Source organism: Rhinolophus sinicus, linkage group LG06 (genome assembly GCF_036562045.2).
Source record: "Rhinolophus sinicus isolate RSC01 linkage group LG06, ASM3656204v1, whole genome shotgun sequence".
Lineage (NCBI taxonomy): Eukaryota > Metazoa > Chordata > Mammalia > Chiroptera > Rhinolophidae > Rhinolophus > Rhinolophus sinicus.
This window is the reverse complement of record NC_133756.1, coordinates 73502044-73526236: the sequence shown is the minus strand read 5'-3', so window position 1 is coordinate 73526236 and position 24193 is coordinate 73502044. Positions and strand designations below refer to the sequence as shown.

The following is a 24193-nucleotide window of genomic DNA, read 5'->3' as shown; positions in this document are numbered from 1 at the left end:
CTTTCTTAAAATGTGTATACCTTTTCTTGGCACCCTCTGGGAGTGTGTGTGTCTGTGTGTGTGTATGTGTGTGTGTGTATTCTCTAAGGGGAGGTATTTTTCCTCAGGACAAGCAATCTTCCTTGCTGTCCTGGGGGACAAGGAAGGTGACAGGGAGGTTTATTCATGGTTGATCCTTACTCTATCTTTTTGGGGTCTCAACTTTATGAGGTCTCCTATTAGCCCTTTACCTTGGGTGGGCCCTCATCTTTGTCTGCTATTCTACTGCCCCTAGCCCGACCCCAGGCTGTAAAAAGCTAAGTTCGATTTGACGTGTGGCAAAGATCCTAAGTGTAAAAAGTGGCATCAGTGCCCTAGTTACACCTTTGGGTTTCTATTACCATTAAATTTTTTTTATTTATTGAGTCTTTGAGAATTTTTTATTTGCAGCTCATTGATACATTTTAAATAATGGTTTTTGATATGTATTCCAGGAGTGTTAGTTGTTTTAAGCTAGTCCTTATCAGACATACAGCTGGAAAAACAATTCTTTCAACTTGTTCTTTAACAATATATATTAGGTTGGTGCAAAAGTAATTGTGGTTTAAAAATAATTGCAAAAATTGCAATTACTTTTGCACCAATCTAATAGTATTCAGCTATCCCTTCTGATCCAGAGGCAGGAGAGTAGAACACACACTTAGGAACCAGCTGACCTGAGATCAAGTCTCAGATACACAAACAGTGTGACCTCGATAGCTTATTTATACTCTGTGCCTGTTTCCTCATAGGATTCATGTGAGAAATAAATGAGGTAATATATGAACAACACTAAAGCAGAGACGAGCTCTGGTAAATATGATATGAGGATATCTTTTTATTATGTGAAAAAGTTGTAATCAAGTGCCTGAGTAACAGCATACATCTTACTCAATGGTCCCATAATCCCTGTTCCCTGGCCCACTCTACCATGCAGTAACCCATACCCCTGTGTTTATATTGACAGCGAGAAATCAACTGTGAGCTATTCACTGGGTGACAGGCCTAGCAGCAGTCACAGGATGGGCCCCAAGTCCAGAGCGTAATGCTAATAGATGCTAACCTAAGACATGACACCATAATACAAGCGTGAGTGAACACACAGTCCTTTTACCATTCAGAAATCTTAAAAGCATATACATAAATAAACATGACTATAAATTTTGCATTTTTATGGTGGACAGTCGTCATTTGCCCCAACAGCCATCTGAAGCCAATAGTCCTGATTATTAAAAATCACAAAGTTGTATAAATGTTCTCCTCCTTTTCGAAAACCATGTTCATTTTCTCTCCATGAAACAGGGCTGTCTGCAAAGCCTTGAACTGACAACGTAACCCAAGGAGCTAACTTTGGTTCATCAAAGTAGTGACTGAAAAAGAAAGATAATTCTTAACAAACAGGGAGAGTTAAGAATGTTCAGATTTTTTTTTTACTTATTTAGGATAAGTGATATTTCTGATGTTCCAATGAAGCTTGGACCTTAGCTTTTATTTATAAAAAAAAATAGGACATGCAAATTAAATTCCTGATGTTATATTGTGAATTCAATAAAGGTTAACCAATATACAATACACAAAACAAACTTTAGCTTTTCCTGCCCTCATTGTGGAAGATCATGTAGGATTCAAAAAGCAAAAAAGTATATAATATTTTCCCCCCCTTTCACAGTGCTGTTTTCAGAGTCTCTGTTAACTGAAACACTGCAGAATAATTTATCAGGTTTTTAAAAATTCAACGTTCTTATTGAAGAAAATCAAAGCATAAACTAATAAATATGAAAAAGAATGCTGGGTTTAAACAGGAAAACCCTCAAGACATCAATCTCAGACATTTTCAAAGTAAAGTCTGAGAAAACACTATTCTTACTTTGCAGTTTTTTCAATATGGGATTTGAGTTTCCTGACATTAGATACAACTTAGCATTTTATTTCCACATAAAAATTAATTTAGGAAATTATTTTATTTTATTTCCTATTTTATTTTATTTCCACATAAAAATTAATACTATGTTATACAATCCTGAGCATATTACTGATGCCAGTGATTCACAGGATGTTAGAGCTAGAACAGATCCTAGATATGATGTCGATTCAGAGATGGTTAACTCCTTTTTTGCACCGTTTCAAAATGAAACATTTTGCAGAACTCCAATATTTGAGAGACCATAATGTCTTCCACAGAGTATTGCTAGTTTCTTAGGTGGCATTGGAACTTCAATTGCACCAATATGGTCCGGGAGAACAAGAAAAATGAGCATATTGCTTTCAAGAAGCAGTTAAGCCCTGCTCTTTGTCTTTTCATAAGGCCAAGTACATGGCGATAACATTTTCCTATCACCACGGATAATTATGTCATTTAAGATGATAATGTTACTACACTGTGAGCCCCAGCAAGAAAAAAAGGGAAATGTGAGAGGACCCTGAAATTCAGAGCAGTAGCACTGTCCCTAAAATGTCACACTGGCACAGACAAGCAAGATAGAAAAGGCAAACGTGTTCTTACCACAGCTGTTCCAACAGGAGACATATCTTCTCTGGAAGTATGAAACCAGTGATTGTACACAAATAAGCTTTTGCCACCACTGTGCTTGGCTGAGGACAACAATAGGTTGATATGAAACTATTAGGCTCATTATTTCTGTCACAAAAAAAGAAGAGAAAACATTTATATCAGGCACATAATCACTTTCAAAGTACTAAGCCCCTATGAAAAACAAGAAGCCAGCCAGAGCCCTGCGAGGCGCAGGAGCTCTCATACGCACAGTTTAGCGTTACAGAAGACGGCACCCAGCCAATCGAGGAGCTCCCCAGCACTGCATGACACCTCCGGCTCTCCCCTGAGCTCACTGCTCTGCAGTACTGGGCACTGCAGATCTGTCACCGTGCTCACTGCTATTTTTGGCTGATGTTCATGAATTTGGTAATTGCAAAAGTATGACATCATCGATTCTTCTACACCTTAAAACAAACCATATAAGACCATTTGAATATTGTAAACAAGTTCCGTGAATCCCTAAAACTACCCCATCCCATCAGATTCAACCCATACTAGTATCATCATTTGTTGTAATAAGATAATTTCGACTTAATAAATAAAGCCAAAAGAAGTACTTATGTACAAATAAAATTAGTGAATTCTACAGAGGAGCATATTTGCACAATCTCTATAAAGGAAATGGAAAAGAAACAAAGAGGACAGAATCTCATTCAGGCTTGTTTTTGTAATCCCAGTAATCCAGTGTATCTTCAAGGACTCTCCAATAGCCCTGGAAGACAGAAACAGCGGTCCCCTCTGGATCAAAGGGCAGGCTTGCTTACTGTCTAGTCTAATGGAAGTAATGTCTCTTTCCCTCCCTCCAGGGCAAAGGTATAAAAGATTTGAGTTCCTTAAGCTCCAGGTTCCTCTCCTGTAACATAACCTATTGTGTGTGCGGCATCACCTGGCCCACCCTGTAGGAATTGGGACTCGGTGAACTGGTGCAAATACTGAGACTCTGGCCACTGAAACCAATGTGAAAAATTATGAGGTGTGATCAAAAGATATGGTGAATGTTTAAATTAAAAAATAATTATTATAGTAAAAGACACATTGCCATTACTCCCCCTCAAAATACTCCCCCTTGCTTCGAACACACATCCCATCATTCTTGCCACTTTCTGAAGCAGCTCTGGAAGTCCTCTTTCATGAGTGTCTTTACTTCATCCTCCATCATGACAACGCGATTTGTCACACATCACTTCTGGTATGGCAATTTCTGTCAAATAGAAACATTACAGTGTGTCCTCATCCACCTTATTACCAGATCTGGCACCGTGTGACTTCTGGCTTTTCCCCAAAGTCAAAATGACCATAAAAGGAAAATGTTTTGAATCGATTCAGGACATCAAGGCAGCCATGACAGTGCAACTAAAGACACTCATGAAAGAGGACTTCCAGAACTGCTTCAGAAAGTGGCAAGAACGACGGGATATTTTGAGGAGGATTAATGACAATGTGTCCTTTGCTGTAATAAATGTGGTTTGTTTTTCCAATTTAAACATTCACCGCATTTTTTGATCACAACTCATAAGTCTTTTGTCTCCAACTCAGGAGTTTCATGTCTTCTGTCAGCATCCACGAGACTGTGCAGGCTAACTTCTTACCCTGCAACGAGGGTAAAATCTCAGACCTTTCATAGTTCCTGACAAGCTCTTAAAATAATTAGGAATCTTAGGAACACACAGCCTTCCAGAACCCAATGCACAGATGGTTCTCAATGACGACTCCATGTGACTGAAGCGTCAGTCCACCTCTCTGCCTTCTTGGATCTCTACCGTAAGTAGAAGGAGAAGCACTGAAGTATTACATACCCAGGACTCATGCAAGCAACCTGGAGCACCCAGTAACCAGAAACTTCCCATTAGGGGTAGACAGATTGGCATATCTCTAAAATGGACCTATATGCTTCCCTGTCTCCAAAAGAGAATACTATGCCATCAGAATTGTGATGATCAGATTCATTATAATTTTACGATGGGCCAAAAGCACTTTTACAAGGAGCAAGGCACATGGCAATTGTAAGTAGATTAACATGTTTGGTGACCATGAAACTCTGAATTAAATTTAGTGTTCTAATCAATTAAAAACTGCAACAAATTTAATGTAACCTTTAAAATGGTATGGCTGCTTTTACTATGTAATAATGAATAAGAAGTATGTATATATAACTATCGTTGGTATTATTTGAAAACATTACAGCCAAGGCTGTTTGAGATAAGCTTGAGGAAGGAAGGGGAGAAACAGATAAACATTAGCTGCTCTGTAGCCACTCTCAAGATCTTTGGATCTACACATAACCCAAGGAGACGGAGGCAGATGGCTGCACCCATAGATTATTCTAAACTACCGTGTTTCCCCGAAAATAAGACCTAGCCGGCCCATCAGCTCTAATGTGTCTTTTGGAGCAAAAATTATATAAGACCCGGTATATATTGTTATGTTATATTTGTTATGTTTTGTTATATACCCACTCTTATAGTAAAATAACACTGGGTCTTATACTAATTTTTGCTCCAAAAGACGCATTAGGGCTGATGGTCCAGCTAGGTCTTATTTTCAGGGAAACACAGTATGGTTCTTGGGCTGTCAGACAGGCCAAAGCAGCTTCCTAAATAATGTTTACATGTATATATACATACTATCCCTGACCATAGGGATGAATCACTATTCAATTCTCCATTAATTAACAATTCTCCTTTAATTAACAATTAGATTTCAAAATCACTATATTATTTCATAACTTATTCTCCATACCTGTATGATGCAAAGCCAAAAGAAAATCAAATTTCAATGGTTTCTTTTCTTTGAAGGACCACAATATTCTTTCATACTTCTTAGAATCCGGCTTCAAAGATAAGTCCATCAAATCAATGGAAACAACTTAAAAAATGGAAAGAGGAATAAATATTTCATTCATATATAAACAATTTGCACTGAGGAAAAAGTGTTACATTAAAAAAAAATCAGAATTTTTGGAATCTTTATGGATAGTAAATATTACTTTGTTCTGTACTCTCTTTGGATTACCAAATCAAAACTTTGCCTTCAATGGGCATTTCTAGCATTGAGAACTAATAAAAGATGTTTTTAATTTATATTTTCCTAGGTCAAAGACCTAGGGCAGAGGTCCTTGGGAAGTCAACTCTAAGTAAGGAGGTGGTAGCCTTAACCAATGATGCTCAAGCCAGACACTGCCAGCAGAACCACATCTCCTCACTCGTAAGTACATTTCTACTTGTGATCAGGGACTTAGGAAAATCAAAGGAAATTCTTTATTGAGAACAAGTTATAGACTCTTACCTTGGGTTCATTACTTTGAATTTTTGACCCAAAACATAAATATCTAATGGAGCATTCCAATTCTATAACCTTTATAAGATGCAGCCTACAGCTTAAGAGAAATAGATACAACAGCTTTATCTTATCCTCTCTGAGGTCCAACCGAGAGCCGCTTGAGTCAGAAGCTTTAAAGACAAGAAGAACCCATACTTTTTCTGAACAATGAAAACAGAGGCAATTCAAACATTTAAATTTAAATTGCTACAAGATTACTACCTTGTTAGAAACTGATAAAGCAAGCATAATACTTACTAAATTTCATTATTTTTCTGCCAAAATACTGAGATGGATGACCTTGAAGTCCAGTTTCTTCATAAGTGTCTTTATCCAGTGATAAAATTAATTTCCCTATAAATTAAATAATAATTCTCATAAAAGAGATGTCAAATATATGACTTATGTTTACTGACTAAAAGAAAGCAAGGCACCCCCGCAACTAAGATTGAACACGGCACGATGAGCTGAGCTGCCGAGAGGCAGCCGGATGGCTCAGTTGGTTAGAGCGCATGCTCTTAACAAGGTTGTCGGCTAGACTCCCGCATGGGATGGTAGGCTGCGCCCCCTGCAACTAGATTGAAAAACAGTGACCGGACTTGGAGCTGAGCTGCGCCCTCCACAACTAAGATTGAAGGATAACAACTTGACTTGGAGCTGATGGGTCCTGGGAAAAACACACCGTTCCCCAATAAAGTCCTGGAAATACACACTGTTCTCCTTCCCCAGTAAAAATCTTTAAAAAAAAAAAAAAAAACAAAGAAAGGCAAATTGAGCAGTTAGGTGTCAGTGCAATAAATTGCATACAAAGATCTTATTTATAATATAAGGATTGTGGGGAGCCATGGTTGCAGTTAACTTGAAAGCCTTAACAGAATGGCTCAGTTTATACTTAACCTATTTCCTCCCACTGAGGCAATTGTCTCTGTCTGCATCTGGAGAGAGCTTGCATGCTGCTCAGGAATGTGGTGGGAGTGGCCAGTTCCCAAAACAGAAGGCTGATGCCTATCAGGGCTATTGATAAGATAATTACATTTGGGAGTTTCAGTAAATTTTGTGTCTCCTGTGTTAAAGTTAAAGTTTTACTGTTAACTAGGTAATGCATTTTTGTACTTGTTAAACTGCACGTCCACAGAAGGTATAAATTCTGGGGACAGAATAAACTCAGCGTCTCCAGGAACACTGGGGTCCGCGATCGCCATCATCAAAGTGTGAGTGCCTTTTTTCATTCCCACTCCCCTTGTCAGGAACCGTTCGACTCGTGGCGGCAGGCCCGCTGCAAGGATATTACTTATATACACAAATATCTTATTTATAATTGAAGGGTATTGTTTATACATTATACATACAAAGATATTATTTATAATAGTGAAACTAGAAATTTATTTAAGTTTTACTGAAGAAGGAATAAATAAGCCATTGTATACCTCTTCTTTGGCATACCTTCAAGGCATTAAAAATAGTAAATTAGAACTATATGCACTGATATGGAAAGATGTCTATGATATATAGCTTGGGGGAAAAGCAAATTGAGAAACAACATAATATGATGTAATTTGTTAAAAAAAGAAAAGCACCTTTACGTGTGTGTATAAATTCATAGACAATGTCTAGAAAAATGAACATTTACCTATTAACAACAGTTCCTTCTGAGAAAGGGAATGAGTTTGGAAGAAATAAGGATGAAAGGGGGATCCTTCACTTTATATACATCTGTATGATTTGCCTTCTTTTTTTTACAGTATGTATTTCTTCTATAATTAAACAAAAAAGAAAAAACTGAGTGTTGTTACCATTTGGCAGCAGGGCAACAGTATTATCTTCATCAATATTTGTATTGTATGTTAGTGCATAGCATGAACCTGTAAGAGAAAGCCCAGAGAAAAAATTAAGGCAAGGAAAAAAAACAACAATCAGACCTGCAAAAGTCAGATTATTTCTACGTGATAATAAATCATCCAGATCACTGCTCCAGCTCACTCAGTAAACCTAAAACCTGCCAATGCTAACCTGGAGAACATGAAAGGCCAAGCAGTTAGTTCAACCCCCGCCCAAGACCTGTTTGTATAAGCTGACTACCACCAAGCAGGAAATGGACTCAGGATGGCGTGTGTGCCTTGGGGATGCTGGCAGAAAGGCACAAAGTGGAATACTAGGTAAGTGTGCACACCTGAGAGGCACAGTTCCAGGTTAAAAATCAAAATGAGCCAGGAACTTGTGTAAAGAAAACTACTTAATCTCTCCCAGCCTCAATTTCCTCACCTGTAAAATGGGGATCATAGGCCTATTTCATAGAGTTGTGGCAAGGGTTTAAATTGGGTAAGATATGTAAAAGTGCCTACTATAGCCAGTGTCCACACTATTAATAATAAAAATGTAGCATCAAACTTCAAAACAGCTGCTATCCGAAACCAACCTTTCAGATATCTGTTGTAGGAACTACTGTGCTGCCCCGAAAATAAGACCTAACTAAAAAATGAGCCCGAGCATGATTTTTTGGGATGACATCCCCCGAACATAAGCCCTAATGCATCTTCTGGAGCAAAAATAAATGTAAGACCCGGTCTTATTTTTCAGGGAAACACGGAACTGGGAGCACACTGTTCTTTGCAGGCACACACCCAACAGCACCGAATTTCAATATACAGATCAAAAGGTTTCCTCTTCACTAATCTTTATTTTAAGATGAGGGATGCCTTCATGTTACAACACCCCCAAGCAACACCTGTGGACAAACGTCATCAGAAACCACCACCTAATGAAAGCATGTGGAAGAGCAGGGCGAGAATACTGAGGAATGGGGAGAGTAATGCATGTACTTGACCACACGGACTATTTCCGTAGGCCCGATTTAACACAAGAGAAAAATCCTTGTGTTGTGATGTGATCTAACCCTACTTCCTCATCTTGCCACGTTCATAGACACTGCATGGTTTTTCTTACCTTTCTTTACAAAGGTATTGATGAATTCATGTGTAATTAACTCATGAACAGGTAAATTCTTCACAAAGTAATAGGGTCCAGTTTCCGTGACCAGGTTTTTCAGTTCTTTTGACAGTATACCACATTCAGGAATCAGAAATGAAACCTATTGGAATGTGTAATATAAACAAGTTTTATTTTCACACAGGTCAACACCGAGGATTTTAGGGATGATATACATCATGAAGGCTGCTAACTATTCCCCCATAGAGTTCTACAAAACTCTTATTAATTAACTTACCAATCTCAGGAAAAGAAACACCTGACAATTCAAGTTTTCATTTCTGTATTCAAATATCGTATAGGAAAGAGAATGAGCCAAAAAAAAAAATTAATGGAAACGTCGTGATAATATATATATATATATTTTTTTTTATAAAGAAGCATTATAAATATGTCCTGTTACTTTTACTAATTTTTAGGCAAAATAGGACAACTGAATATCCCTAAATTTGTTTATCCTGGTACCGGGTTTGAATCACAGGAACTGTCTCTTAGAGCATAAGGAATTTACCCCTTCAGAACCAATTATTAGGAGGGTACATGGAAGCAGAAGTGCTCCTGGATGTTTCTATTTTATAGACAGAAAAATTCTACAGATCAGACCTGGCGAGTTAAGGCATACGTTCCTGACTACTATCTGTGAGGAGCTTTCCATCCAAAGCAGAGATACTAAACCTAACGGGTTTCACACGCTGCCCAAGGCTCCGCACATTGAAAATCGCTCTGTCAAAGCTGCCAACACACCAGTCTGTCCCTGAAGGGCCAGAGTCAGCACTTGTGTCTCTGAGAAACCGGCCAGTCGGGCCTGAGTGGAGATCAGGCTGATCAATTTAACGTGCTAAGGGCTTAAACCATTATCATCTTGAGATTGATTTTTTGGAGGTCTCACCACTTAAATGGGTTGGTGAAAACAGCCCAATAGACACCTGACTGGGAATTTGGGTTGTTCTCCTCCACTCACAAGAGATCCTGGATAAACCAATAATTAACCTCACTGAGATGCCTCGACTTTCACATCTGAGGAAAAGGCACCCCCGAGGGTGACATTTTCACGAAGCAACAACAGCCATTGTTAGCACCCTCGTAAAACTCTTGGTTGTGCTCGCTAGCAGGGCCACCACAGCGAACTTCTCCCCAAAGCTGGCGAAATGGCACAGTGTGTCTTGAGTACACATAGGGCAGCGGGCAGGCAAAGTGGAAAGTTTCTCAGATATCAATCCAGTTTCCATAAGTAGTTTAGAAAAGTAAGTCTTTATCTGGGCGTAGACTCCGCACGATGCTCTGAAAAATCCACAGGCACACGGGTGGGAGAAGGAATTAGGCGGTGGGGAAGAGGCGAGTCTGGTTTCCATGTGGGGAAAAAGCGAGTTGTACGAGGCCGGCCGGCGGCTGCACTTCGCAACAGTCGCGGCCCTGCCCCTCACATCCCTCCCCGGGAGGCTCTGAAAACGGGCCGGGGAAGGGACAGGAGTAACCTGCTCGCGGCGCGCACCGCCCAGGTCTCCCCCAGGGCCGATACCGCGCCCCTCGCGGCGCATCCTGGGAGTTGTAATCCGGCTGAGGCGCCAGCAACCAGCGCCGACCCGTTTAGACACTACAGCTCCCAGCTCTCCCGGCGAAGGCCCCGCCCCCAGCGCCGAGGGCGGGCCCGCCGCGCAGAGCGGAGTGCGGAGCTTCACCAGCCTCTCCAGCTCGCGAGCGCAGGGCGGCCCGACTCACCCTGTAATTATGGTAGTGCGTCTCCACAAGATGCCTGTGGCGCGACTTGTCGTGGCCGAAGTTGGATTTCTCGCAGACCAGCAAGTGCCGGGGTACCTCTCTCAGCCCCCGCAGGGTGGCCATGCTTCCCTGCCACAGAACCTCCGGGAGCCTGGCGCGCCGCCCCTTCCCTCCGCCCCGCCCCTGAGCCATGCGCAGTGCGGCCCGGCGGCGCTCTTTGAGGCCCACCCCCAGGTGGGAGTGGAGCTGGCGGTGCCGGCTGACCTAGGCTTCTTTCGGATCCAAGTAGAAACTCACTAACGGGTACCTGACACCGTAAGTTCGCTGAGTCAAATGGAATTACCTGGTACCTGGGAACGTGGAACTTGTCATTCCAAAGCCACCTTTCTCTCCAAACCCTCCATCCCTCCCAACTTCTGTCTCGCCATAAATCCTCCCTAGGAGCGCACCCCCACCTTGCTCTTCCCTAAAATGTTAAGGAAGTTTGTTTTGGAAAGTAATACCCAATTTCTGTTTTCCGCACTACAATAAGACGCCTTGGGAACCACTTTTAAGATCCCTTTTTAATTATCCTTCCGGAACCTCTTAGTAATTTGTTGCTGTTGGGGGTTACAGTAATAATTTATTTTCCATTTAATTTTTCTGATAAACTTCAAGTACTACCTTACTAGCTGCTTCTCAGACTGAAGTATGCACAGCCCCAATTCTGTGCAGAGAGGATGCCAAACAGCAGAATATGTGGTACAACTTTCTGGAGCATTAATTTTACTATAAAATTTGGAAGAACCCAAGTTAAGTAATTTACAAGGTAAGTATTAAAAGTTTAAGACAAAGTTGGAAAATCCCTTGCCAGTTGTGAGTAACCTGTGCCTGAAATATCAGGCTGTCTCTGAAAAAAATAAGGAAAACCTATTTTCAATGGAAAAAATTATAAGAAATAGCAAGTCAATTGAAAAAATCTACCAATTTCCTAAATCACAATACGGCACCTAGACATAAGCTACAAATATGATATTTGGATGTAAAATGCCTAAAACATTGCTTCTTGGTCACAACTGAGTATCAGTGGCCTCTCCGAAAGCAGCCACATCAGATAAGTTCATCTCTTTTGTTGATACTCCAAAGCTTTGCAAAGTGATAGTGTGATTCTGTATTTGGGAGCAAGATGAAGCTTTTCTAGCAAGCCACTAAACTAAGTTTTATTAAATTTTGAAGACTCAATATAAATTTTATATAGGTATATATAAATATCAGCTGAAAAATGTATTGAGCAATAAATACCTGCTGTGCAGTTTGGGTATTCAAAACACAGGGGTGTCTTTCCAGGGATACATTATTTGAGGATTTGTTCTGTGGTGGGGTGTGCCTGTATTATGAAACAGAAGGCAAAAGTCCATTTATTTTATAGATTAAAGCTGTAGCTTCAAGTAAATTTGGGCCTGAGGAGTCCTTTCAGCCTACCTTCCCAGAGTTCTGTGCCTGTAATGATCCCTGGGTACATTTCAAAATATTCCTTCTTGAAACACTTTCCTCTGGATTTTTGACACCCCCCCCATCTCTTGGATCCCCCCACACCTTACTCTGCTCCTGCTCCTCTACCAGATCTCTAGTGATTCTCAGCCCCCTTCTCTTCCCTGCGTGACCTTTCAGAATGATCCCGCAGTCTCACAGCTTTCAATACATCTATCTGCTGAAAACTGCCTGGATTCTCTTCCCTGTGGGGAACACTCAGGAGTTATGTCTGACTCTTCCCTTCACACCCTACATGCAATCCTCTGTTGGCTCTGCCTGCAACATGCATCCTGATTGCAACCTCTTTTGACTCTCTCCATTCCTACTACCAGTTTCAGCCACCTTCCTCTCTTCCTGGTCTGCTGCGAGGCACACCCTCCTGACCCTGCTTGCTGTCTTGCCCTCCTACAGTCTACCCTCCACTCAGCATCCAGCGTGATCTCTTGAACACATGAAAAACATGATCTATGCCACCTCCCTCCACCCCCCATTTAAATCTGGGGCTGGCTTCTCATTGCAGTAGAATAAAAACTTAGATAACCTGGTCCCTGCCCACCTCTGTGGCCGCCTACCATAGCCTTGTTCATACTATTGTGTGTCAGATTTCCTGGTTTCTAGAACTGAAAGCAACCTTAACTGATAAACAGGTATTAGATCTAGAGCATAGGGCATAGAAAGAAAACTCTGAGAGAGAATGAAGGGCCAGAAAAAAAAAAGGCTAAAAAAGGAAAAAAGCACAGGAAACAAAAACATAATAGATACAACACTATATAGTAACAAAATGATTTTGTTTTTAAAAACTAAGTCAACAGACTTGCAAAGAAATAAAAATACCTTTGTATTCTTAAAAAACATAAAAATATACTTAGTAAATCTAAAAGGGCAAAAATTTTACATACCACATTTTGGGGTTACAGTGCAATAAAATTAGAAATAACCAGAATTGAAAGATGCTCGACTCCTTGAAAATGTTGAAATACTCTTTTAAATAAATTAATTCCTGAGTCAGGGTGCAAATCCAAAACACAATTGCAGTCCTATAAATATATATGGAAATATAGCTAGCAATATGCAGTGGTGGAAGGAGAGAGCTCTTCAGCTCAGAAGCTCCTGGAGTGACCAAGTGCTGTTTTTCGGTGCCCAGCATCGCCCTGGAGACACTTAACATCGCCTCCTTACAAGTCGGAGTAACAGTGATGTCAGTGCTGGGAACTGACTTGCAGATGCCTGTAATAAATCAGAGGCTTCCGTCCTGCCGAACCTGAACTTGACCTCAGCACTCTTTCCAGTGCAGGGCTCCAGGCAGCCACCACAAATGGACCCTTATTAGTGTACAAAACCAAAACTGCCCTCTGATGGCACGCAGAGTGGAAACCGGATCTAGCAGCTGCAAGGGAAAAAACGAATGGCCCCCAACGATACTCCATGGTCCACCCCATGAGAGGACTTGAATCTCAGAAATTCTGCTCAAGGTGCAAAGTCAGACGGCATTTCCTCTCTCCTCAGCTGTCCTCCCTCTGACTGGTTAGAAATCGGTGAAGCACACAAACATTAAAAATGGCAACTCTGTAGGCTGTGTCAGTACATGGAAGTGTACAAATGAAGGAGTATTTTAAAAGCAGAACACTAACAATGTTATATATCAACTATATCTCAATATAGAGAAAAAGCAGAACACAAAGGGGTTGTATTGGGAAGGACACGCACGTGGCTTCAAAACCAGTGAAGTTGTATTTATGAGGCAGGTGACAGGTACAGGATATATATATATATATATATATATATATATATATATATATATGTATATATATATATATATATATAAAATATAATTTTGAATGTATGAAATAGTTCATAACTTTAAAATTTTAAAACAGTTTTATTGAGAAACAATTCTATACTGTACAGTTCACTCATTTATAGTGTACAATTTAATGGTTTTTAGTATATTCACAGATATATGCAACCAACACCACAGTCAATTTTAGGACATTTCATCACCTCAAAAAGGAACACCCTTAGCTACCACTCTCCTATCCTCCCCACTGTCCTCTCCAGGCCCTAGCAACCACTAATCTGCTTTCTATCTCTGTAGATTTCTCTTTGCTGGACAGTTCGTATAAATGGAATCATAATAAATAAACGTTGGTGACTGATTTCCTTCACTTGGCAGAATGTTTTCAAGGTTCATCTGTATGACAACATAATCAGTACTTCATTCCTTTTCTTGCTGGCACAATAATTTTTAAAACTGTTTATTTTCAATGCTGGTACTTGAGGAAAAAAAGCTTGACTAGAAGGAAATGGGAAAGATTAAGATTTCTCTGGAGGTTCTAAAGGATCTTAAACTACTTTCAAGATCTCTGGAGGTGGATGGCACTGGTGCTTATTCCAGAGTGTGACTGACTTATTCCAAAAGTGGAATACTAAGCTGTGGGGTGAATTTCTGATTCCCAAATGGATGCCAATGAGGTAGAAAGTGGTAGAAGAGTTATTTTACAAGGGAAGGAGACAAAAACTGATGAAAGAAAGCGATACAGCAGCAGGGATGAGGGAGGGAAGAAAGGCAGGAGGAGAGCTGCCTGAGGTAGAATGACTGGAGCTTTGAGCAATGGAACAATTAAAGTGGAAGAGTAGCTTGGGTGCAGACTTTGAGGGGAAGAAAGAAGGTGAGCTAAGAGCATGGGATGAGATAAGTCCCCTAGTTCTCCAACAGCTGGAGTCATTGCCCTGGGCTGCAGGGAGGGAGTGGTGTGCTGCAAGTGTAATTCTCAGGAGTGGGGGTCCAGGCCGTGTCCGTGTGTACATGGCCATCGGCAGTGCCAGGTGTGGGCGGGGCTTCCTGCCCATTGGAAGTACCCTATTCATTCATTCATGCAGTCATCAACCTCTGCAGTGCCTGCAGTGTGCCTGACACTGCTAAGGACCAGAGAGACCATCTTCTGTTCTTGCCTTCAAGGGACTTACCATCTCATAGGAACAATATTTATTTCTTTTCCACATCCCCACAGTTCCTGGAAGTGTATTCTGCAGAGAACGGGCAAATTGCAATTATTGTTAATAATTGAGGGAATGAAGCTTATTACATTCAGTTTTTACAAAAATGCAATATCTGAGATGTAGAACTGTATATCTTTGCCTCTTTAACAATACAGACAAAATAGAAAATGAAAAAACTAATTGTCCAATATTAAATGTTTACATTGATATCAATGGGAGTTTCTTTTTTTCTCATAAAGAGTATCTATGTACTTAGGAACTTTAGATGTTAACATGAAGAGGGGACAGGAGAAAAAGAAACCTATAAGTGACACATGCTTTATCATTTCCTTGCATTTCAAATTACTGTGATGATTAATAGATACATGCACTTACGGATCTGAAATGTTTTCACTGACGCATTTGTTTACAATTAAAGTGTGGGTTTCATCTCCTTTATTCCTCTTGTACTCAGTGCTGAGCAGCCCTCAAAACATTCCTACATGGAGTCTGGGCTTCTAACCCTAAAAATGTTTATTGGGAAAGAAAAAGAATGAAGTTGCCTTGAGTCAACTAACCTTGGTCAAAGTGCTTGCTTTACCTGAAGTGTGACTTCGTGTTTCTGTGATGCGTGGCTCCCTTCACAGCACACAGCCTTGTCTGCCCTGGATTCAGCATCCGTAGTCACATTTCAACACCATTGGCGGCACAGGGCACTGTCAGTCTAATGCTTGGTGTGGACTAAGTCTTGGAAACTTAAGGGATTTTTGGAAGTTATGGCCCTTTTTAGCAGTGCACGTGCCTGTGCAGATTAGGTGCAATGTGACTCTCAATTCCTCATGGTCTTTTTTCCTGGCTGCGACCTGCAATTGGTATTTCTGATAATAGAAACTAAAAATGCTGGCAAGCCACAGCACAGAAAGACAAATCCTCTGGTTTCTGAGGGCTGCAAACTTAATTTTGGCCTTGTTCTTTAATCACACTGGGGGAAGAAAGTCTAAGAAACCTGAACACAAGGGGTCCTGCAGCCAATCCTTGAGCTCTCCAAATAGTAAAGGCTTAAGGATGAGGACAGTGTCTCCACATGGCTGCAGCGCCCTGCGAAACAGTGGCGGGTCCTAGCACGATGTTGAAACGAGTGTAGGATAGGTATTTTAATATTAAACCTTCAACTTTAGGTTACATGAGCGAAAAAAGCTTTATTAAATCCTTTATTCACAAATGGAAACGATAAAACGACAAATGATTCAAAAATTTCAGATTTCATCATCTTCTTGCCCTCTGGTCTTCTGAGGAGGCAGCCTGAGGTTTGAAAAGGGAGGCAATCGTCTAGTAATCACATTAAAGAAAATAAAAAGAAACAAGTGAAATTGATTGTAATATTATAATTTAACCCAATATATCCAAAATATTATTTTAATGTGAAATCAATATAAAATTATTAATGAAATAGTTTACATTTTTTTGTGTAAAAAATCTTGAAATTCACTCTATTCTATACACCTAGTACATAATAATTCAGACCAGCCACATCTCAAGTGCTCAGTACGTGTGGTAAGTGGCTGCCACATTGGAAGTGCAGGTCTAAGGGCTGTCACTCCCCATGACTTCAGAGAGGTAGAGTTCCTGAACCCCCATCTCAGCCAGAGGTGAGGGAATAATTCCTCAGACCCAAGATGGAGAGAGACAGTGCCCTGAGAGGGAGCAGAGGGGTGCAAGCAGGAAGTTTCCAACGGATGACCACTGCTTCTTGGCGTGATTCCATTCCCCCTTTATGAGATCAGACAGCAGTGAAAGGAAGATGAGGCCCCAAGAGAAGGGAACCCCATGTAGTCAGATCTGTCCATGGCCTTGACCTCCAGAGTTCAGATTTGGAGGGAATAATTAAAGGTAAATTTCTTATTATGCAATCTGACCTTGAGCTCTAGAAATCGGACTCTTGTCTATTTCCTCCTGTGGCATGGGGTACTGTGAGAATTTAATTACATGCATACATGTTTACATGTATTTATGTATAACTCAAGAGATCCAACTTTAAATAAGGGGAAAAGGAAATCAGCATCTATAGGTGCCTGCTGTTAGCCAAGTAACTTGTAATTAACACATCGTTGAATCCTGGCATCCTGTCTGCAGTGGGTGTGTGTATTAGCTATGGCTGCATCACAAACCACCCAGTACTTAACTCGTTCATGACTGCGCGGGTCAGCAGTCAGGCTGGGTTCAGCTGGACCATTTTTTCTGCTCCCAGCTGAGCTACTTCATGCGTGTGTGGCAGCTGCTGGTATACTGGGGGGCTCTGCTTCTGGGGGTGAGCTGGCTGTCGACCAGGCACCACGGTTCTACTCCCAGTGGTGGCTCATCCTCCAGCAGGCTAACATGGGTTTATTCTCATGCAGATGGCTGGGTTCTGAAAGAGAAAGCAGAAGCATCTAAGACCTTTTCAGCCTAGTTAATCCAATGCTGGCACGCTGGCATAGCCCCTGCATTCTACTGGCCAGAGCTGATAAGGGCAGCCCTGATGCAAAGTGTGGGGGGACAGATTCTGTCTCTCACGGGGGTGGCTGTAAAGTCACATTGCAACAGGCATGAGTACAGGGAGGGACAAGCACAACTGTTGTCTTTGTAATCACTATCATTATTCCTTTTCTTGCAGACAAGGTGTGGGGGCGGAGCCCCAGAGAGTAGTTTCCAGGCTCTCGGCCTCACATAGACAGGTGCTGGCTCAGGTAGTAAATGGCCAACTGTGATTGCATGGCCATCAGCTGTGGCTAGTTGGCCGTCAGCTGTAACCAGTGAGCCATTGGCCACAATATAACTGCTGTGGCTACGCTAGCAGAGAGAAGGAAAGAGAAAGAATGGGGGCTAGCAAGAAGATGGCGGCTGGGCTGGCAAGTGTGGATGGCGGTTTGCGGACAGTGTGGATCCAGCCTCCAGTGAGAGTATAGTGCCGCCAGAGAGAATATAGTGGTATGACTCCCCTACCTATGGCTCCGTGGGTGTTCCTTTTTGGCCTCACCATATCCTGCGTTCTTGTATGGGGAGCGGGACCAGAGACCCCGCAGGCCTCCCTGCACGACAAATGGCGCAGCGAGCAGGGTCTCCCGCATGACACATGGCGCAGCGAGCAGGGTCCCCAGCATGACACATGGCGCAGCGAGCAGGGTACGGTGCCGGCCAAAGCTCTCCAAAGGACGGTGGAGCAGTTTGTGTGTATGAACACTCAGTCTGAGGAAGACCAGGAGGAGCAGCTGCCGGAGAGCTGGACCCCCGTGGAGGGGTGGGAGGACGTGGACGTTTCTCCCACCAGCACAGGAAAAGCCATGCAGCTGCTGCAGAGATGGAGCCCCGTGGAGAGGTGGAAAGATGTGGACGGTTCCCCAACCAGCACAGGCCGGAGAAAGCGAAGGTCGTTGCAGCCCTGTGGGCCGGGAGGTTCCTGCTCAGGCAGCCCGGATGCAGGACTTGTAGTCCCAGGAGGTAACGCTTGCTGAGTCCTCCGTGGGAGATGAGGGTGAGGTCAAGGTCGTCCTTCACCCCAGGACAGCCCTGGTGAATGACTATGGACTATGGGGAATTGCCTTCCATCCCTAATTTAATGGACCGCTTGACTGTTTGTTTGGGAACTGTTGTTAGTGGAACTGGGGGATATTTGCTTTTGTCTTTTGACTGGCCGCCATTGAGAATATGTAAGCACCTTGATTGTGAGTCGCTGTTGTTCCAGCAGGGTACCCTGAGAGGCACAGAGAGAGTGGCAGTGCCCTGAGAGCCCTGGCTGAGTCCAGGAAGTCTGGCTGAGCCCTGAAGATACCCTGGCTGTGCCCAGGAAGTCGGGCTGTTCCCAGAGAGAGTAGAGCCCTGGCTGAGTCCAGGAAGTTTGGCTGAGCCCTGAAGATACCCTGGCTGTGCCCAGGAAGTCGGGCTATTCCCAGAGAGAGTGGCAGTGCCCTGAGAGCCCTGGCTGAGTCCAGGAAGTCTGGCTGAGCCCTGAAGTTACCCTGGCTGTGCCCAGGAAGTCGGGCTGTTCCCAGAGAAAGTGGCAGTGCCCTGAGAGCCCTGGCTGTGTCCAGGAAGTGTGGCTGTTCCCAGAGAAAGTGGCAGTGCCCTGAGAAATCCTAGCTGTGCCCGGGGAAACTAGTGGTACCCTAAGAAGTCCAGGAAGTCTGGCTGTGCCCAGGAGTACTGGTGGTGCCCTGAGAAACCCTGGCTGTGTCCGGGAAGACAGGTGGTACCCTAAGAAGTCCAGGAAGTCTGGCAGTGCCCAGGAGTACTGGTGGTGCCCTGAGAAACCCTGGCTGTGTCCGGGAAGACAGGTGGTACCCTAAGAAGTCCAGGAAGTCTGGCAGTGCCCAGGAGTACTGGTGGTGCCCTGAGAAACCCTGGCTGTGTCCGGGAAGACAGGTGGTACCCTAAGAAGTCCAGGAAGTCTGGCTGTGCCCAGGCGTACTGGTGGTGCCCTGAGAAACCCTGGCTGTGTCCGGGAAGACAGGTGGTACCCTAAGAAGTCCAGGAAGTCTGGCTGTGCCCAGGAGTACTGGTGGTGCCCTGAGAAACCCTGGCTGTGTCCGGGAAGACAGGTGGTACCCTAAGAAGTCCAGGAAGTCTGGCAGTGCCCAGGAGTACTGGTGGTGCCCTGAGAAACCCTGGCTGTGTCCGGGAAGACAGGTGGTACCCTAAGAAGTCCAGGAAGTCTGGCCGTGCCCAGAAGCACTGGTGGTGCCCTGAGAAACCCTGGCTGTGCCCAGAGAGCCTGGCTGTGTCCAGGATATTGCATTCACCCCAGGCTCCTCGCACAGGTCCCTCATGGAAGACGCTTGTCGCGTAGATTGTGAGGCGAGAGCCTGTAGGGGTGGAGTGTGGGGGCGGAGCCCCAGAGAGTAGTTTCCAGGCTCTCGGCCTCACATAGACAGGTGCTGGCTCAGGTAGTAAATGGCCAACTGTGATTGCATGGCCATCAGCTGTGGCTAGTTGGCCGTCAGCTGTAACCAGTGAGCCATTGGCCACAATATAACTGCTGTGGCTACGCTAGGAGAGGAGAAGGAAAGAGAAAGAATGGGGGCTAGCAAGAAGATGGCGGCTGGGCTGGCAAGTGTGGATGGCGGTTTGCGGACAGTGTGGATCCAGCCTCCAGTGAGAGTATAGTGCCGCCAGAGAGAATATAGTGGTATGACTCCCCTACCTATGGCTCCGTGGGTGTTCCTTTTTGGCCTCACCATATCCTGCGTTCTTGTATGGGGAGCGGGACCAGAGACCCTGCAGGTCTCCCTGCACGACAAATGGCGCAGCGAGCAGGGTCTCCCGCATGACACAAGGTTTATACAACTGTTCCAAGTCAAGAAACTTGTCCAAAGCCCCAGAGGTAATAAGTGATTGGGCTGGGACTCAGGGTCAACTCCACCTGACTCCAGAGCCCATGCACCCCCACTAGACCATTTTCCTCCTGCAGCCTCCGTAATCATTTGGGGTTCTGAAGAAAGATGCTTCTGCAGTAGAAGCAGGATTCCTCTGAGATTTCAGTCCATCTAGTACCTGGCAGCACTGGGAGTAATCCCCTCGAGATACTGTTAGAATGATTGGAGAGAATTGGAACAGCTGATGACTGACTAGGAAACCAAGGCCTCAGCAATATAGTTTTCATTTCTAATCACAGGAGAAATGTGAAAACGTGTATCATGCACTCAACAAGTTTGCAAATTATTTTCATCCCTTTTTGGTATTTGTAGACTATTTATGATTTTCAACACAGACTAAATCAAACAACTAACTGTTCCTGAAACAACCTCTTACTCTGAAAGCAAATGACATAAAGATAGATCAACTGGCAGACATTTCCTCCTGCTACAATTTAGCCAAATGGCTGAGTAATCTTGAAGTAATCTTGAGTAATCTGTTCATTTTAACAGGACATAGCTGTTTTCTAAGACCCCCCATAGCACACATGGACATCACTTGCAGCTAATGCATTCCTACCCTGGATCTGCCGTTCTCAACCCTGGCTGCACATTAGAGTCATCTGGGGTGGCGGCTTTTAAAATTCCCCAAATCCAAGTTGCAACAGACGAGTTAAGTCTGAATCCCTGAAGTGGGGCGTGGGCATCAGTATTATCTATAGCTCTCCAGGTGGTTACAATGTGCGGCTGAGGCTGAAAACCACTGCTTTAACCAACATCTTTTGGTGAACTACTCGCAAATTGTTTATCAAGTAAATGTAAAAACATTTGCTGCTGACTTGTAGCCTTTCAGCCTCACCTGCATTACCTATGTACTATCCTTGCCAGGGCAACCTCTGCTACTTCAACACAGTTCAACCTGATTCAACCCAGTTCCACAGGTAGAGTGTACACTATGTGAAAGGCACTGAGTTAGGGGTTATGGCCTTGGTGGGCATCACTGGGGGGGGCGGGGGGGGAGAAGAGGCAGGACTTTTCTGGAAAAAAAAAATTGCCTCATAAAAAAATCAAAACCATTACACTTACCAAACTGAGGCAAAAATTGAGAGACCCTAGGGTGTCACCCAAGGGTTAGGACATTAATAAATACTTTGGAAATTTAAAATCCACCTGATGATGCTATGAGTGAACATGCTCCACTTTAAAATGAAACAGAACAACATGCTGCTGTTATTCTGAGATACTGAGTTAGGATTTTTGTGCAAATAGTATGTAATATTTAAATTTTTATTGATGTATAACATGCATAATGAAATATATGCAGAAATTATTCATGTAAAGCTCGATGAATTGTTACAGATCGAATACACTAGTGTAACCAAGACACATAGACCAATGGAATAGAATTGAGAACCCAGAAATAAAACCACATAAATATGGACAGATAATGTTTGACAAAGAAGCTAAAAACATACAATGGAGGAAAGGCAGCCTCTTCAATAAATGGTGCTGGGAGAATTGGATAGCCACGTGCAAAAGAATGAACGTGGACTGCTATCTGTCACCATGTACCAAAGTTAATTCAAAATGGATCAAAGACTTAAGCATAAGACCTGACACAATAAACTGCATAGAAGAAAACATAGGTACTAAACTTATGGACCTTGGGTTCAAAGAGCATTTTATGAATTTGACTCCAAAGGCAATAGAAGTAAAAGCTAAAATAAACGAATGGGACTATATGAAACTTAAAAGCTTCTGTACAGCAAAAGAAACCATCGACAAAATAAAGAGGCCACCAACTGAATGGGAGAAGATTTTTGCAAACAGTGCCTCCGATAAGGGCCTAATATCCAGAATATACAAGGAACTCATGCAACTCAACAACAAAAAAACAAACAACCCAATTGAAAAATGGGCAGAGGACTTGAAGAGACATTTCTCCAAAGAGGACATACAAATGGCAAATAGACATATGAAAAAATGCTCAACATCACTAATCATCAGAGAAATGCAAATCAAAACCACAATGAGATATCACCTCACCCCAGTCAGAATGGCTCTCATCAACAAGACAAATAGTAACAAATGTTGGAGAGGCTGTGGAGAAAAAGGAACCCTCATACACTGTTGGTGGGAATGCAGACTGGTGCAGCCGTTATGGAAGGCAGTGTGGAGGTTCCTCAAAAAATTACGAATAGAATTGCCATATGACCCAGCAATCCTTCTCCTGGGTATCTACCAAAAAAATCTGAAAACATTTATGGATAAAGACACGTGTGCTCCAATGTTCATTGCAGCTTTGTTTACGGTGGCCAAGACATGAAAACAGCCAAAATGTCCTTCGATAGATGAATGGATAAAGAAGTTGTGGTATACATACACAATGGAATACTATTCGGCGGTAAGAAAAGATGATATAGGAACATTTGTGACAACATGGATGGATCTTGAGAGTGTAATGCTGAGCGAAATAAGTCAGACAGAAAAAGCAGAGAACCATGTGATTTCACTGATATGTGGTATATAAACCAAAAACAGCAAAAGAACAAGACAAACAAATGAGAAACAGAAACTCATAGACACAGACAATAGTTTAGTGGTTACCAGAGGGTAAGGGGGGTGGGGGGTGGGAGATGAGGGTAAGGGGGATCAAACATATGGTGATGGAAGGAGAATTGACTCTGGGTGGTGAACACACAATGAGATTTATAGATGATGTAATACAGAATTGTACACCTGAAATCTATGTAATTTTACTAACAATTGTCACCCCAATAAATTAAAAAAAAAAAAAAGAGGAGCAACCTCTGATGTCATTTAGGTGTCAACCCAGTTCTTTGAAGTATTAAAATGTCTGTTATTTTATTTTATTTTATTTTTGTAATTTATTCCATAAATTAAATCATTTGTAGAAGTATCTCTTGGATATTCACAAGGATATAAAGTAGTCATCCACAGAAGAACTCCCTCATAGTCTATAACTCTCTAACACAATAAAAGAAAATAAGGCCAGGTAAAAATTCACTCATGTGTGTTTCCTTAGGGAATTGCAACTGTCATTTTTTTTTTTGAATTGTTGAATATAGCATTCAATCTTAACTAAAAACAAATGTAGTATTTAGAGATAAATTCTCAATTTGACATGTTAAATGGATTCCGAAGTGTTGACGTTTGTTTCCAGTCTGTCAGCAACCATTATTGAGTGCCTGCTGTGCATGGAACACCACCCTGGGATTGGTGAATGAGAGTATCTATCACACAATTTCATGACAAAGAATGTTAGAGTATAAATGTTTCCCGTGTGCTTTTACAGTTCTTTCTTTTTTATTTATTTATGTTTTATTAGTTTCAGGTGTACAAAACAACATGATTAGACATTTATGCCCCTCACAAAGTGATTACCCCACCAAGTCTACTACTCCTCTGACACTGTACATAGCTATTACAATACCATTGACTATGTTCTGTACTTTATATGCCATGACCATATATATATATATAATAGTAAGGCTGTCCTTATTTTAAAAGGGGAGTGTAATTTGGAATCTGACTTGTCAAAGACAGATATAAATTGTAAATGCCTCCAGGGCAAAATTTGGATCAAATGGTTCTTTTATCAACCAGTGAGTTTTTCTCATGGCTAAAATGTGTTTGTGTCTGTCTGTGTATCTCTATATGTGTGTGCTGTAAATGTGAGATAATTTTCTACCTCCAGATG

The 24193-nt window shown here is 42.4% G+C and overlaps 1 protein-coding gene and 1 long non-coding RNA gene across 2 annotated transcripts in view; both read right to left on the bottom strand.

The window, feature by feature from the left end:
- Nucleotides 1-836: 836 nt before the first annotated feature.
- RPP40 (ribonuclease P/MRP subunit p40) lies at nucleotides 837-10784 on the bottom strand. Its single transcript, XM_019710864.2, has 8 exons — nucleotides 10595-10784; nucleotides 8834-8978; nucleotides 7684-7752; nucleotides 6149-6244; nucleotides 5312-5437; nucleotides 2781-2976; nucleotides 2522-2656; nucleotides 837-1388 (listed from the first exon to the last, which is right to left on the bottom strand). The coding sequence occupies exons 1-8, from the start codon at nucleotides 10715-10717 to the stop codon at nucleotides 1190-1192; spliced, it is 1089 nt and encodes a 362-aa protein (XP_019566423.1). The 5' UTR covers nucleotides 10718-10784; the 3' UTR covers nucleotides 837-1189.
- A 3281-nt stretch (nucleotides 10785-14065) lies between these two features.
- Nucleotides 14066-24193, bottom strand: part of LOC141572158 (uncharacterized) — an 84723-nt gene continuing 74595 nt past the window's right edge. Inside the window, exon 5 of the long non-coding RNA XR_012497338.1 lies at nucleotides 14066-17492. This is a non-coding gene — a long non-coding RNA (uncharacterized LOC141572158). The remainder of the gene's footprint in view (nucleotides 17493-24193) is intronic.